General features: G+C 39.6%; 1 protein-coding gene across 2 annotated transcripts; it reads right to left on the bottom strand.

Annotated features, from left to right (window-relative positions):
- Positions 1 to 901: 901 nt before the first annotated feature.
- LOC125762048 (spastin) lies at positions 902 to 16,827 on the bottom strand. Of its 2 annotated transcripts, XM_049423764.1 has the most exons (6): positions 15,390 to 16,826; positions 7,450 to 7,620; positions 6,615 to 7,142; positions 3,937 to 4,187; positions 2,999 to 3,866; positions 902 to 2,926 (listed from the first exon to the last, which is right to left on the bottom strand). In XM_049423764.1, exons 1-6 carry the CDS (start codon positions 16,126 to 16,128, stop codon positions 2,763 to 2,765), a joined length of 2,721 nt encoding a protein of 906 aa, XP_049279721.1. In that variant the 5' UTR covers positions 16,129 to 16,826; the 3' UTR covers positions 902 to 2,762. The 2 variants fall into 2 exon arrangements, with proteins under 2 accessions (XP_049279721.1, XP_049279722.1); XM_049423765.1 differs by lacking the exon at positions 6,615 to 7,142 and having other exon boundaries at positions 15,390 to 16,827.
- Positions 16,828 to 17,744: the final 917 nt, after the last annotated feature.

Below are 17,744 nucleotides of genomic sequence, written 5' to 3'. Positions count from 1 at the left end.
GAAAGGTTAGAACGATTAGAGAAAGCATAGAATTAGGCAAACACATAGGTAAGCTCATAGGAACATAAGAATGGAAGGTTTGCGCAAATGAGAGAAATGTGTGATATACAAAACTGCAAAACAAAATTGAAAACTTAAACAAAAAAAAAGAAAAGAAAACACAAAACAAAAACAGAAAACGAAGAAAAAGGTGTGTATGATGACGAATCAATTATATAGTTATTTTAAAAATGAAATAAGAAATGAAAACTAGTGAACGGAAGGAAGTAATAAACGCGGGGGTGCGTGGCAGATGAATCAGCATGAAAATGGATAAAATATAAAAGTTGAATGTTTCATTTGCATATGAAGAACGTGATTTGAAAGAAAATTACAACTTTGTTTGTTTATTTGTTACGGATTATTTTTATTTGCTGACGGTGTTTTGTTGTTGCTGTTTTTGTTTTTTTTTTTATCGTTTTGTGTTTCTCCTTTTGTTTCGCATTTTATGAAAACTAATCAGTGTGAACGAATGCTACCTTTATGTGTTAGGATTTTTTTTATCAATTTTAGTATCTTTCACTGCATTCGGGTTTTCGTTTTTTTTAAAGCAAATTGCTAAAATGAGTTTCCTTCCTACAATCGAAACGTTATTTGTATGATTTTCCAAAGCCCCAAGTTCCAACGGTTGTTATGTTGCACTGTTTTTGGGGCGGTTTGGATGGCCAACAGAAAAAATATTGTTTTCTGCATCAGGGTACGCTACAATTCTAAAAACCTGTACGAATATTTACTACCAATGGCGTTGTAGGATAGAAGATATTAAAATTAACATGCAAAACGCCTACATTAATGGCTACGCTCTTTGTCTGCTTGTCCGGAAATGTCTATTGGATGGAATGAGCTGTTATTTTTTAAATCGAAAATAAAAAGAACCATCAATAGTCTTGCCTATTTGCTAATAGCAACCTAATTTAGAGTGACTTGAACGCCAGCTAAGGGAGAGAAGAACGATCGATTCAAAATTGAAAGCATTTTTTTGCCATACCATGCTTCTCCATCGTGCGCTTTGGTTTTAATGTTTAGCTTGGTGTTTGTACAAATTCTTGGCTGTATAGATGTGTATAGATGAGTGTTAATTGTTTTACGTTAAGATTCGATTCCCTAAAGTTGTGTTCTTTTGGTTTGAGACATTCTTGAGCTTCTTGCTTCATCTGTAGCTAATATCGACAATTTTACGTGATTGCTTGAGGCATTTGATTTGGCGTATATGTATGGGCTTTATAATGATGATTCTGTCTGCGTAATGACTATGTTTGCTGCATCTTTCGGAAGCTCTAGCAGTCGAATGTGGATGCTACTTAATGATCCTCGCTATCCCGCTATTGGTGCAATGGATGTCATGAGCATGGTGATGGCATATTAAAAGCGAATGATGATTGATTTGATTTTGTTTCGTTATTTATTATGTTTTTGATTTTACCGAACATTTAGGCTGATTCGGTTGAATTTCAAGGCAACTGTTTCACATTAAAACGAAGTACGGCAATTCTGTATAAGTGAGATAGAGAAAAAAAACCATTTAAACACTTTCACATCATTCAAAATTGCTTGGCAGGAAGGTATTGAAACGCAAAAATAAATTCCTTTCTTAATGCTCCTCCAAATACGTGCAAATCCAATCAATTCATAGCAGCTCGTTAAGTTGTGTCTTCTAATTATGCACATTTCATATCATCATTAAACCTCATACAATGTAAGCAAAAAAACGTAAAAAATCGTAACTATAAAAGGGTAACGAAAATACACACTGATTCTGATAAAACCTCACCCTAAAAGGGCAGGTCGTGGTTCACGGCGGTCACATGCTTGATTAAACAAAAATAAAACGCTGACGAAACTTTGTTTATGGATTTACATTTCGTTGTGTCCACAGCAAAAGAGTTTCTTCTCCACATTTACATTAGCTAGGAAATCCTGTGGACAATATCATACTGTTATGCGATAAGTAAAGGTTGTTGGGAACGTTCTTTTTCTACACCAATTCATTTGTTGCTTTTCCGAATTTCCACACGGCATATGCGCTGCTGTCGAGTACTATGATTGTGTAAGAGCTTACGACATAAATTCAGCACTCCGGATTCTCTCATTGATACGTACTCTACTCGTTGATATATTATCCTAAACGCAAATCCAAACAAAAACACACAAATGAATAATTTCTGATTTTTGCTGCAAAACAACTGTCCAGTATGTTTTTTTGTGTTGGATGTAATGTTTATCCTTAACCATATATATAGACAGAAATGTACATTCGAATAACTAAACTATGCGTCAAGCAACATGATCCATCATAACGAAATTATTACAAAGCGAAAATAGCTTTTATATAATACACACACGTTATGTCTAATAGTCTTGCAGTTTCGCTTATCATTTCGACTATTCACAACCAAACAAACGGAACACAACAATAACAACAAATCCGGCTTTCAATTCGAACTTAACTACGCTTCGTACTAGTGGCACACAATAAGAGGAAACAAAGTTCGCTTCAATTATGTGTCCCAAAACAAAAGAACGACTGTAGTTGTCGTTTGGTAGAAGAAAGCAATTTATAAGCCGTTGTTGCGGTTGGTTGCGCCTGGCCACTCATCTGAAAATATCTCTATCCAGATTGCCTTAAGCGATGCAGTTGCGCAGGATACATATCTGCAACGATTTGTGCACACGACTTTGCGGCGATGGTAGCGGGTGAGGTGATCTGTTTTTTGTGCTGCATTTTACAACGTAACGTCACCAAAGTCCTGTAACCATTTCTCATACGCAGCTAAACTATGCGATGCGACCGAACGTCGAATGCGTTTGAGTGAGTTGTGAAAATCACTCTCCCGGATGCTGCGTAGCTTGGTAGGATCCATATTTTTAACCTCCTCTACGTTCAGTTCTAGAAAGGAAGGGGCAAAAAATAGAATTTAATCTTTCAGGTTTGTTCTTCCCGATGTTTCGATGCTATTACCTCGAATTGGTTCCAGTGCCGCATCCCGTGCCAGCGCCGTTAAATCTGATCCCGAGTAACCATCGGTAAGCTGGGCCAAATGTGCTAAATCGGCATCACTCAGCGGGCTGCCTTGCTTCTGCAGCAATCGTCTCAGCAACAGCTCGCGGGTGTCACGATCGGGCAGGGTAACGTACACGCGCTTCGGAAATCGGCGAAGCGCCGCTTCATCCAGCTCCTGTGGACGATTGGTCGCGGCCATTACGACTATTTTGTCCGCCTCGGAGTTGGCTGGCAGACCATCGAACTGTACCAAAAATTCGGTCTTTAACCGACGTGTAGCCTCATGTTCGTTGCTGCTACGCTCCGACAGTACCGAATCGACCTCGTCGATAAAGATAATCGATGGCTGTAGTTCACGCGCCACGGCAAACAGTGCCCGAACGAGCTTTTCACCATCGCCAACGTACTTGCTCGTTAGTGTCGCGGCTGAGATGCTGAAAAATGTGGCGGAGCACTCGGTGGCGACGGCTCGGGCAAGTAGCGTTTTCCCATTGCCCGGCGGTCCGAACAGTAACAGCCCTTTGGCGGGCGTACGCAGTCCGGTGAAGAGTTCGGGTCGCACCGAGGGCAGAATAACCATCTCCTGCAGGGCCTGTTTCGCCACCTCCTGGCCGGCTATATCCTGCCATTGCACCTTAGCGCCGCCCTCCACTATTTCGTCCATGATGATTTGTACTAGCTTCGGTTCAACGCCCTTGACGGAAATTTGCGGTTGCTGCTGAGGTTGCTGTGGCTGACCGGCGAGTGGAGTCTTTGAGCGGGGTGGTGGCGTATTCTTGCTGCCATAGCCGTTGCTTGCCTTCCGTACTGGCGAACTTCCAGGTATCTGTAACACCACACAGAGAAAACGGTATTCAAAACAGGAACGTTTCAAGCTGTCTAGTCCGTGCACTTACCGAAAACTGGCGCCTAATGGCAGGGGGCGTAGCTGCCGGTTTTGGCACAATTTTTGGCATGCCTGCACTACCGCCCGCGGTGCTGGTACCGTACGTCGCTCCATTCCCCAGTCCACAGGCAATACCACCGACAGCCCCACCGGTCGGGGTGGTACGGGACCCGCCCATGCTACGTGGCAGAGTTTGTGATTTATTCATCACCCCCAGATTGCCGGGACGCTTGTAGCCGACGGTTAATTTCCGCCCGGATGCTGTCGTTCATAAAGCCGGGGCGACGAAAATTTAAAGCGACAGCATGGCGATGGAAGCAAAGAAACAAACATAAAACGACGTGATAAGTTGCTGACATGTGAATTTACGTTAAAAGCTACTAAGCCGGAAATGTGGGACCAACCAAGGAGCAGGAGGTTCATAAGGCGTGTAATTACAAAATGGAAATCAAGGTTTCCGTAGGTACACTCTGTGCGGTTTAGTCAATCAGTACTAGAGATGTGCACAGTGAGTAAGAGTGAAATAGTGAATTGAAACGTTGTATTGAACAAATTTCGTTCACTCACCACGAGGAGTTTGAACGACTCTTTTTTCACTTACTCACTCATGAGTGTAAGCATGTAGCCGTGGTGAGTCGAGTTGCAAAAAGAGTAAATACGTGAGTAAATACTTAACTATCAAACCTGCATAAGCGAACAAGCGGCCTAGTCTGAAGGACATGAAACAGGATACTTTTAGGATATTTATTATCCTTCTCAGGGGCGGATCATCCACTACGCAAACTAAGCGGCCACTATGCATTCAATATGCATGTCTTACAATAATGAAATACTTTACTTATTTTTTTGCGTCGGTTGTGGGGCCCTCAAACAACCCCCCACCGTCATCGGAACCAGAGTTTTAGGGGCCCAGAGGATTCTCAGTTAAGGCCTCAAAAATACGTCCCCCAAAAATTCTAAAAATTTAAAAATTTCCTAAGGCTATAGCCTTGGCTTTTTTTGGGAAATTTTGCAAAATTTTATAAATTGATTTATTTTAACGCGAACTTGTAGAAATAAGTTTCTTTACACTAAAATAATGCTTTAAATTAAAAAAAGAACAAAAAATAAAAAAAATCTAAAAATTTGAAAATTTCCTAAGGCTATAGCTTTAGCTTTTTTTGAGTAATTTTGAAAAATTTTATAAATTGATTTATGTTAATGCGAATTGATTGAAATAAGTTTCTTTTCATTCAAATAATGCTTTACATAAAAAAAGAATTAATAATAATAATAATAATAATAATAATAATAATAATAATAAAAAAATATAAAAAAAATTCTAAAAACTTGAAAATTTCCTAGGGCTATAGCTTTAGCTTTTTATGAGTAATTTTGAAAAATTTTATAAATTGATTTATGTTAATGCGAATTGATTGAAATAAGTTTCTTTTCATTCAAACAATGCTTTAAATAAAAAAAAGAATAAAAAATAATAAAAAAATATAAAAAAATTCTAAAAATGTGAAAATTTCCTAAGGCTATAGCTTTAGCTTTTTTTGAGTAATTAAGAAAATATTTATAAATTGATTTATTTTAATGCAAATTGGTTGAAATAACCTCAAATTAAACTCAAGTACTGCTGAAATAAAAAAAAAAGAATAAAAAATAATAAAAAATTGCATTTATTTTGCAAATTATGCAAGTTTACAAAAACATTTTCGTTTCAACTCACGTATTTACTCTTTTTGCTACTCGACTCACCACGGCTACATGCTTACACTTATGAGTGAGTAAAATGACTCACTAATTAACAGTTAATCAACATGATTAACTTATACGTTTATTATGCCGGGTTTTTTTATAAATCCGGAATAAGTCGTTAAACGAGCTGACTCCTAATAACGACTCATTCGCTCTGAGTTGACTCACTAAAAAGAGTTGTTATTCTCATCTCTAATCAGTGCGCAGTAAGGTTAAGGTTCATGTATTTAGGGTGATATTGCTAAAAAAGAAGGATTGTGTGCGTGTCTACTATTAAGTTTAATATTATCATACAATGCAAACATTCTACATAAATATGTCATGCAAGTTATATATAAAAAAGGAAACAGGTAGTTAAATTAAAATTTTAGACAAAAATGCCTTCTTGTGTTGAACATACAGATCACGTTATGAACACTTACGCAGTTAAGTACGCAGAATTTTAATTATAATAATAAAACTCAAGGTAATGAGTAGGTAGAGAGGGGAATTTCAATACATTTTTTAAAGGTTGTCCTGGTTAGTATTTGTTGTTATCCCAGCATCGTTTAAGTAGCGTTTTGTTGGAAGAAAATGATAAAGATACTCGATTTTCGCTTGTTGTCGCAAAACGTGAAAACGACTTGTTTTGGGTTTTACTTTGGGGTTTTGAGTGCTAAACGCCACTTTATGATAATGATGCCTCCAAACATCGCTAAGTGTGTTTGTTTATCGACATTGCGCGCTGCTACCGTTGTTATCATCGTTAAAGTTGCGAAGTAAATATGCTCTAGTGGATCTTATGTTAGGATGTTTAGCCTCATTATCCTCGAAACGCATGTAAAAATGTTCTCTCGCCTTGTGTTTAAATGGAACACAACAAAGCACACCAACGATTGTTGGTGTGTGTGTTTGGTTCACATGTACTGTCTCTTTAATTGACGTTGTTGTTGTTGTTGAGCTTACCTTCGATGTTGGTATGTTTAGTGGTCATTGTATGGGAAAGCGCAACCGTCGACGATGTCGCCGCTGTCGTCCTTGGCGTCCCTCTCGACGGTACCGTCGTAGTAGCGCAGGATGGTGGAAAAGTGGCACAATTTTCATTAAACGATACGATCTTGTTCTCCGCATTGTGCGGCTTTGATTTTATGTCCCGATAAGGACCTTCCCGCACGGTGGCGCTTTTCGGGTTGCTAGCCACATTCAGGCTAGAGGGTATGAACATAGGCAGTTTAAATTTGCGCTCGTACGTTTGCTCCTTGCGTTCGGTAACGTTTTGCGAGGACGACGAGGACGACGTTGACGCGGGCGATGATCCACTATGAGCGGTGGATCTGTAGGATGGATTATGGAGTGCGGTACTGTCATATCTGTCATCCTCCGTACCAAGTGTGAACGTGTTCTGACGCCGTACAGGGGAATGATGGTGCTTACGATTTTGCTCATTTTGTGTGCTTTCGGTCAACTCAAGTCGTTTGGCTTCCAACATAAGTTCTGGCAGGAGATGAGGGATGGGAAGGATAAAACATAAGACAAATAGCTGACTATAACTTAAAACCAAACTTAAGCACGAAACAACAAACGGACAGCAACAAATTCATGCAAAATAAATTCAACATGCATTAGCAATTTAACCAAAAAAAAAAGTTCCAGCTTACAGTAATGGTGCTTACAATAATAATTGGAAGATTGATCTACATCTATTTACAGCTCCAACGGTAGGAAAATGCGCAACAGTTTACAGAGTATTGTAGAGAGTAACAACATGAATCGGTGGTTGAGCTGAATGTTGTATACATACCTAGGAATTGCAACCGGTCGCGTGCCATTGAGAGGTTGGTTTGCATTTTATCGTGCAGCCGCTGTGCCCGTTCCCACACTTCGCCACGTCCACCCCAGCATTCTACGGCGATGCCACGTTCCAGCTCCAGAATGCCTTTCCGGTATAGTTCGATGGCCAGCTCTTTTTGATCTACAAGTACAACCAGTTGAAGATTAAGTTTAAAACTAGTAAGTGTATAAAATTTTTATAAAAAAAAAACATGGAAAATGTACAATAATTTTACGCCACCTAACGTTACAGCCTTCAACAAAGCTTTCCAGCTTCAACTGTTGCTCGGTATAGATAATTGTTTTATATTTGCACCAAATATTCCACAATGTGGTAAACCGTTCACACCTTTCTCTATTTGCAATTATTTATCGTTTATAGAACGGAACCTTTCCGTTCTTCCGACATCTTCTAGAAAGGGAAATAGAAACAATGACAAGAAAGCCACAACGAACCACCGGAACATGTGGTAATCCTTTAGGTATCACCACCCAAATGGCCTTTTGTATGTATAACAACCACATACACCGATTGCATCTACATTTTGAACATCGATACAGTATTAAATTTGCATTATGAGGAGAGAGCATGCCAAAATCGAATGCAAACAAGGTTCGTGGCAGTTCAGCTCACTCTGGCAACAATGTTTGAGGTTAAGCTTTTAATAAATGGATCTTATGTTTCGCGTTTTTAGTGCAAAAATATGTTTATATTCTTCGGTTTATACAGTATTGTAATCGAGAAACAAAGATGTGAAACTGTTAGAAGTTATACAACAGTTAATAAGAAATATAGATATCTCTCTTCCCTTTGAAGGTTTTTAAGTAATTAAAGATATTATTAACATAATATTATTATGTTAATATTATTAATTATTATGTAACTATTTTTACTGATGAAGATCTTTTTATTGAAATAATATAGATTTAAATATCAGTATTGGTAAAAAGTATCATTAAAAAACAAATAGAACAAGAATTTTATTCCACAATTCAGCAAACCGATACATCCAAAATAAAAAAAAACTGTTATATTTCTGTATAACATGAAATGATTGGATTGTCTTTTCCCCATCAAACTTCGATCACTTATCATATTTCTTATCTTGTTTGATATGTTTTTTGATAGTGTTTTGAGAGTATCTCTTCTTACCATTGTGATGTTATACTCTGTACTGTCGAAAATTATTTGGTGCCATTTTGAGTAAGGTAGACATGAGAAAACCTGGGGCCCAATAGTTTCTTTATATCAAATGTTATTAAGAATTAAAAGTGCAAAACACTAGAGTAATACAACACTCAAAAATAAGAAAAAAAATAAGAAAGGATTCCAAAGTGCTTCACACTGATAATGATTTATTGAGTATGAAGGCACAATATAATTCCCAACGCCAAACGTAATTACTGTACATATTACAAACACACCAAGTGAGTTAGTAACAGTCTAATTTAATCAACATTACTACCAGCGTTGGTAGTAAAAGTAAGGTACGACACAAACAGGGATCCACATAACAGGATGCCTAAGTCTTGTAAGCGCTCATCACAACAGAAATGTGTCAAGTGTATTGCTGTGTCAACCGGAGCGAGCTTTGGAGTGGTGACGACACCGTTTTAGCATCATACCTGTACCCACGGCCATCCATCATGCGCATACATGAGCGAAAGGATGATGCTGCCGGCCCAAGGATAGTGGCACATAATGGTGAAAAGCTGCTGACAATTTGTCGACACGTCGTTGTGAACGATGGCATCGTCGTCGGCTTGCGGATGTAGCGTTGCCACTTGGTGCAGTTTTGTTGGAAGCGGAACTAAACGGAATATACCCTAGCGAATACAAGGCACCAACGAATGCTGCTAGAAAGCCTTAGGATAGGGTGTGCTTTAAACTGGTTTATCATCGACCGTGTCAGTTTTTCCAATACTTCGGTAATCAACGATTTTCATCACTTTTAGGGAAAAAATCTAATACGACAAATAAAGGTTATGCACTTTAATGTAGATTTACATTGTCTTTTATGCGTGGACATACAATAATTTTCCAAAGTTCTGATACCGCCATCTTTTGATGATAGGAATATGAATAAGACCTTAAAACCTTAAAGAACCTTATATCATTATGCACTATGCATCCTTAGGAATTGTGAATTCCCATCAAGAATACTTTCCAAGAGTACTTGGTGAAAACTTTTGGAGGAGTCCAAAGCAGCATATCCGAGAGACCAGAACTGAAAAAAAACACTCACCAACCATTTTACAATTCAATCACAACCAACAACATTACACTCCCCCAACAAGCGAATTGGAAATCCCGAAAAAAAAAGATTCTTTTAATGCCGCATTGTAAGTCCTACCGGTATTCGTCGCAAACAGTGGCAAAGGCGGATATGGTTGGCGTGACCACGGATGGAAAGGGGAAACATTTTTTTGACCCATTGCGGCATTTTCCTTGTGCATAACGTACCCATCCATGTTGGTCGCAAAAGAGCCGGTCATTCCGGCAAACTACCTACTGTTGGATCGAAAATTTATTGATTGATCAGTATCGCCAGTACGAGAGAGTGTTTGGCCCGGCATAGAATGTACAGCAGTATCGAGAAGCTATACAACACAAAATGTGTGAAGAATTTGTGTTTGAAATACCTAAGCGTGGGCACGTTGTATGTTTGCCGAATGCCGCTCACCATTTACATCCAATTTAACTCTTCGTCATGGAGAATTAATTTAAAATTCATTTGTTCCGGATATTAAACGATCAAACAAAAAGAGCCAGCCGGCGATGTCCAACAATGAAAGATACCAGTTAGGCGCGCAGAACGGAGCGTTTGCAAAATTTTAACAGCATCATGTCGTGTTTGCTTGCGTAATAATGATAATCAAACAATTACACCACTTCCCGAACCTTCCTCTTGGGTCATGTGGATGGGGGAGTTGTCAACCACGTTGGACATTACTTTCTGGGGTTTCGTTTGTCTCGATTTTTTGCCTCACAATCAGCTGGAATAGTATACGCAGGACGAAAAGGGCAGATACGGACAAGGGTGGGTGAATTATGCGCAGAATCGAAATCATGTTCACCACCAACGCTTATAGAATTATGTAGCCAGAAGGCGAAAGAACTTTGGACGATTTTTTTTGGAAACATTCAAGTTAATGACAACGAATGTGGGAAAGAAACATAAATGAAATCAGGTGTGATCACGTTCGTACGGTTGTGGTTAGTTTAGTGATGAAATGACCGTTAAAAAAAACAACAAAAAATTTAAGGTAAACATAAGAGCATGACTCAATGCGGCGGCAGAGCTGGATGGAAGAAATAATCGAGAAACGAACTCCTCAAAATGGATAGTTGATGTCTGGGGATAAATTCATATTGTCTCGCCTACGCCAACGCAAATGAGCCATGAGTTTCATTCTTGATCGAACATGATGAAACGAGATTCATGCTTTTGCCTAGAATTGATGAGACCTTTTTTTTTGGTTAATATCATCGCTTGTTGCAAAAATGTTGTTTTTACATTAAACAACTTACAAGACAAACTCAGAGATTGCAGAAAAGCGTCTATTGCTGGAGAGGTTTGAAGGGTTGATAGATTAGTTCAAACAGTGAAGATATTCTTCTTCTTTTTTGGCTTAACGTCCTCTAAAGGGGGGTTTCCGGCTATTTCTGGCTTACTGGATTTATTTTTACCACGAAGTTGGATAGTCAGTCCTTGCTACGGGCGATAGTCCGAATGGGATTTGATCTCCGGTGCTGCCGTTTGGAACCTTTGCCATTTATCACATACACCATCCGGCCGCTCCGGTGAAGATAGTATATTTAACTAATAGCATCTCTTTGAAGATAATTTTTATTTATTTTCTTTCACGCATATGTTGCACTTGAGCTACTATTAAGTCCCTAACCTTGTTCTACATATCGGGATGGAGCATTAAAACAGGTCAAATGTATGTCTTTGTTATGGATTTAAAATTATAGTTCTCCGGAATCACACCCATGAAGGGATCATGCAAGTCCAATGTTGCGTGGCAAAGCATGTATTATTATTGTAAACCAATGTGAGTGTAAAAAAAGGAACTGAACACGAACGTAACATGGCGATTGAAAGCTCCATTTTGATCCGGACCTCATTAAACCAGTCGCGACGTTCCGTTGCCCGACGTTGGGGATGTCACCATATGCTCTTAACCTCGCTACTACTTCAAGGATACACTAGTCTACTTCACAAGTGTAAAGTGAGACTTTCAGGAAGAGGTCATCCCTATGGGCTGTACCATGCTTTACTAAGAGTATGAGCAACACTAGACATAAAGCAAAAAAACATCTCGTCGCGTGCACAACTTGCACAAAACCATTTAACCATAGCATGGCTGATGGTGGAAAAGATATTTTCCTGAACGGGAGGGTTACATATTTTCCATTCAATGCACGTCGAAGGCACACACTCACACGGGACAATGAACATCACGGTCATGGACGATTTTTCTTCAGAGGGTTAGATTATTCTTAGTTCTTTAGTTCAGGTGCTACCATAGGAAACATGGAAAACATATGTATGTATACGTGTGTGCATAGCACTAGAAAGGAAATGCTTAACCACCCGCATACATTTTGTTTGTACAGAAATTGATAAAACTTACAAGACGTAGCTTTGACGATCGATTAGCTTGTAAAAACCCCCATTATAGAGGGGAGAGAGTTAATGCCCACCGGTTTCAGTGGAGTTGAATCAATATGATTTATGAGTGTTTGTTTTGCTTGGTATGGCAACCTAAATGTTGGTAATTTAAATAACAAAAAGCACAATTCCAAACAGCTAAAGTTCCCCATTAGATCTAGTAAATGCGAAGATTCTTTGCAACACGATAATGAGGTATTAGATTCTTTTATAGCAAAATTATCGATATCACAACAATGTTAACAAATATTTACATATCGCTAACATAAACCGCAACACAGCAGTGCGGATAAAATAATCAAATTCTTCGTTAATCTTTCCATTACGACATGTCACCCTTTTTTCTGCTACGGATTGATCTTTTTCCGCTGACCAGTCATTCAAGCGCCGGTTACGATTTTGTATGAGAAATTTCGCTCTTCTTACAGTTTCAGTCACTTTTATTCGTGAAGTTGTGCCACGTTTGGTCGCAATGTTGTCGGTGCTTCATGGTGGACTGTGGCACTAAGGGGGTTTGAAATGGTATCGATTATAATACCGACAAATGCCTTGGACCGCCTGGAGCCCCACGATGGTAACGAGCGTTATTGAGGTTAGTAACGTGTGGTGCGTAAAACCGTTTTGTGTGTCTCATTCTTTTCCGGCTACTTGCAGTGGTACGGTTATGAACCTTTTGGCAAAAAAAACAATCAAATCCGGAAACCATCACCAACACCACCACGGTGAGGCATAAATGGAACCCTAAAACGATAAGGATACTTTTACTAAACGAATACCGGATATAATCATCTAAAGTGATGAGCTGTAAAGTGAACCGCTACAACCGGTATAAAGTAGAGAATCGATTTAAAATTTGAGCAACGCACAGATTGGCCAGCAATAGGACGTGAATCGCGAGAATAACTTCGTTCGCATTGTTTCTGTTCTATTTGCCGTTGATCGAACGTTGCATTCCGGTGCATTCAAGCGGCAGTTTAACTGATTGCGATTGAAAAACACCTGAAGTCAGGGGGAGGCAACGTTTAATGCAAGCTCATGTCAATGTTATTCTTTATCCAATGCTACTTCCGGAGGTAGTACAACTTGGTACGGCGTGTTGATCGGTGTATTGATGTACAGTGAAGCATACAGAAGGTACAATGAACTCTTTCCGAAGCTCGTCTATTCATGTGAGAAAAACCCTTTATTGTTTAGAATCTATTTTAATTTACTGTTCTGGTAAAGTTTATTTTTATCGATGATCTCCAACAATGTACAATGTGCTGGTGGTGTTAGTATCATTGGGAAAAGTCCTATCGATGCCTCGATGTTCAGTCTAATACACCTTTACAAGTTTATGAATTATAATAGATTTGATAAAACATAATATTCTCATTTTGCTATAATATGTACATGCGATAGTTTTCTTTTTTTATATACAATTACAGAAAATAAGAAAATATGAACAAATTCTTCAATATACCATTAAACAAAAACAAAAACTCATCGTGTCACGCCATCACCTCAAGTAACAAGATTAATTTTTCATTGGTACTCGTCTGGAGGTATTGATTTTTTATGTCCTACTTGTTTTTCCTTCCCTTTCGGTGCCATTTAAATTGAACCCTTTACCACCGTAAAACAGGGCCATTCATGTCGAACCCGTACCCGTTAATGTTGGGATAGGGCAAGGCTGCAACCACGTTACCACGGTTCTCCCGGATAGATCGTCCTGTGTCCACATAGAACTATGTGTTGGGTTTTCAGTGACTTTGACATGCATCTCTGATCATAGCAGGTCTTAAGTTTCGTGTGTTATGAAAACCGATTATTGCGTGTAACTTGCGCGTAATGATTAAATGGTTTGAGAAGCGAAAAAAATCATTCAAGGATACCTTAATCGTGCTTTTCGAGGCCAGATTCTCCTTCTATAGAACTAGCACTTCTATTGCTAGCAAATCATATGGTAAGAGATGATGAATTGTGGTCCTTAACAAGAGTTCGCTAAAATCAAGGTAAAGGAGATTTGGTTACTAGCAGCAAGGAGTGAGTCATCGTCTGTCTCAGGGTTAAAAGACAAGCAATATGCAAATGTCACCATATAAGGTCTAATGTGAACGACCTCCGCCAAACAGTCAAATGGAAATTAACGTAAAACATTTACCATTCGCACGAGGCATTACCTTGAGAACGTGTTGGAGTGTTATGCGCCAGCAATTTGATCGTTTATACCGTCACCTTTTTCACCACCTTACTTTTATAATCCATCCCAACGGACACTAAAAATTATGTGCCAGACGCTATGCAAAAATAAGACATTCAATTACTTACCAGCTCATTTCGAGCTGACAATAATGGAAGCAGAAAGTTGTGCACCGTTTTGTGCACCGAAGCCACATCATATAGGGCGCCAGCCACAGTTGCATGCAATGCTGTTTGTGTTGCGCTTTGCTATTTAATCTGCACCGAAAAGTGCAATGAAAACTAGCTCCAAAGTGAACAAAAGAATGGAAGCGAATAGGGAGAACTAGAAGACACATTTTCCCCGGTGTCTACGTGCCTTGTGAGTTGATTTGAAACTTTCTCCTTCTTCCGTTTGCTTCCTGTAATCCCGACACGGGAGCTTTACTTTGTTCGGTTGTGTCAGACGATAAAAGGCACCATTTCAACTTTCTTCTAACGAAGAAAAGTTTCCACGGCTCTTGCAAAAAATCCTTTAAAGCAACCTAGTCCGGTAACGGTAACGGGAGTGCAGGCAACAGAAGATTAATCACACCCTTCAAGGCTCAAAGAAGAATATTTTCCGTCATTCCTTTAGGTTTGATGACCAATCGGGGGTTTTTCCTGCCAAGTTTACGGTAATGTTCGTCGTGCAAAGACGGTGCTGCTTTCACCACAGGGAATGGAACTATAGAACTGGCCATAACTAACAGACTTAAATGCTAGAAATATATGTAAAAAATTGGTCCATTTCACTTGACGACTAGAATGACATTTTGCAGCGAAATAGTAAAAATAAATAGTATCACATTGACAACCTCAAACTGCGACGAAACGTTCAATATTTGCGAAGCAAATCCATATAAGGGCAAAGGCTGGTCAATGCCATTTGTGGACCGAAGTTTGAAGGACAGTAATGTCTCATTCGTTGCTTATTTTCAGCATTGCTTGACGCTTTTTGATAATGTTTAATGTTTAAAGCTTAAAAAAACAAATATTTTAGTGACGAATGTGCTACTATCTGGACACTAACCTTCGTTGTCTTCATCAATTTTAAGCGCCTTTGAGATGTATTCAAAAGCACGCCGATGATGATGCTTCTGCTTAGCCAGCAATGGATCTCCGGGACCAACTTGACTTCCGCTTGCCGATCGCTGGATTGACATTTCGCGACCTTCACTGTGGACCAAAATGCCACTCTGCGACGACTGCAATGGATGTGCTGCTGCTTGCTGGTGAGAATCTACCCCGCCGTGCTGTTGTTCTTGCTGCAGTAGGCTATACTGATGTTGTTGCTGCTGCTGGTGCTGCTGCTGAAGCTGCTGAATCTGCTGTTGTTGCGAAGCTGTGCTGTGGATGCTGTGGCTACTATGACGATGATGGTGGTGATGATGGTGCCCGTGATCGGTATTTATCACGATTTCCAGACCGCACTCCTTCTTCACCGGTTTGTACACAACTTTGGTGGTAAAGTTGTAAACGTAACGAAAAACGATAAACAACTGATACAAAAGCGAACGCAGAACGTTGAACACAAAGATAACGGGAAACGAAATGATGTAAAGGTTTTGCTTATGCACCGAACTGCCGTCACATCGTTTGGCGCTCGAATCGGTTCCGCCTCCTACAGGAACACCGCTAGCCGTTCCGCTGTCCAGATTGCCGGTCTCGCCGTCGTCGCTGGCGTCGTGTTGCTTGCTGATGCTACCGGTGCGAGATTTCTTGCTGGGCGACTTGCCAGCAGTGGTTAGCGTGTATTTATTTCGAACCATCGGTTACACGAACGAGTAGGTGCCACGGACTCGTTTTGCTTATTCCTCCGTGGCGCGTTGAGGATCAATCTACTTGATAGACGGACTAGAAGGGTAACGTACGACACTAGCTCTATAGCGAATGCAGATAACGTTGAAGAAATCAGGCCACAAATTTATCTGCACGGCACCCATGTAAGCGCGGGCAAATTCGCTTCAATTCCGTACCACTGCACAAAACACTGTAAACTGCTATGCTAACTTGTACGTAAGCACTGCTCACCATAACGATAACATTACTAGATTTTTACAGAAAGCAACCGTATCCCGGGACGAGGAAAACAGTTGGCGTAGGAATATTCCTAATGCTATCACCACAAAACAACACTACACACACGCACTGACGCACATGACATACGCACGATTACGCACGGGTTGCTACAGCACAACCATCTATCTGGAGCTTGAAACGAAATTACGACGGTAAAGGCTACACACCTGAAGGGACTAATCTTTCGAACTACGACAAGCTACTACTAGTTGCCTTTGAAAAAGAAATCACTACAAGAAGTCATCCCTTGCAGATGGTTCCGCGTGTGCCTTCTACACGATAGACACACAAGGGAGAACGATGATACAATTCACGCCCGTGACCGAAACAAAGAATGCCGTTTGTTGTTGCTGTTGGTGCACTGAGTTTTCATACCAACTGTCATGTTACCTTAAGCGTCATTTCTACAACTGCTGCAGCATATAAAGTAGCAGCGAGACTGTGCTACACGAATCAAATGTCGCGCACAAATTACGTTAAATTTGAAATAATTAGTGAAATAATAAATAGGTAATAAATAATAATTACAAATAGGAATTATTAAATGTTTACATTCGGCAGCGTTGCTTTTCTTTGTTTGGTCTAGTTTGAAATTATTTTAGAAACTTTATTATTAAACAACGGTACATTTCGCTCCCCAACTTCATTTTATTCCACCTCGCAAACAATCATTACGAAAACGAACGATTTTCTAGATTTTAATACGAAGAGAACATACTACGAACGAGGTAACAATTATCCTGGTGCGCATGCGTTTGCATACCTTGCGGCTGATTAAGTGAAAATTTTCTGGACCGCGAATTGCATACCCTTCTAGGGGTGAAACCAACTGGGCTATACGAATCAATATCTGACTATAGATGACGCTAAAAGCAGTACAGAGAAAAGTTTCAAATTATGGCCAATAGATGGCACTCAAGCTTGACACTTGACATGTAGTTCGTTTTAGTATCGTGTAGATGTTACTAGTAGATGTTTTGAAACTGACAACAGACAAATGTCAGCTCGTGCATTGGATGTTCTCCTGTTACTACGGATTGAATTTTTCTTTTGAAAGCTATAGAAAACGGTATCGAAAACGACAACAAAGCTCGCGTTTTTCGGCAACAACGATTTTGAACGATAAGTTAAGCGAATGTTTTGAAAAGGAGACGGAAAATGTAATCCTCATTTTATCATTGTTAAGGGCCGATTACATTATGTACTTTTGCTTGGTTTTTACCATGGTAGAATGTGTCAAATCGATTTGACAGATTCTACCAAGGCATGGTAAAAAACATTCGGTTTGTCCTGTGTAGATTCTGTC

The sequence above is a fragment of the Anopheles funestus genome, chromosome 2RL (genome assembly GCF_943734845.2).
Source record: "Anopheles funestus chromosome 2RL, idAnoFuneDA-416_04, whole genome shotgun sequence".
NCBI classification, from domain to species: Eukaryota; Metazoa; Arthropoda; class Insecta; order Diptera; family Culicidae; genus Anopheles; species Anopheles funestus.
The sequence above is the reverse complement of the archived record's forward strand: the minus strand, read 5'-3'. Positions and strand labels throughout refer to the sequence as shown.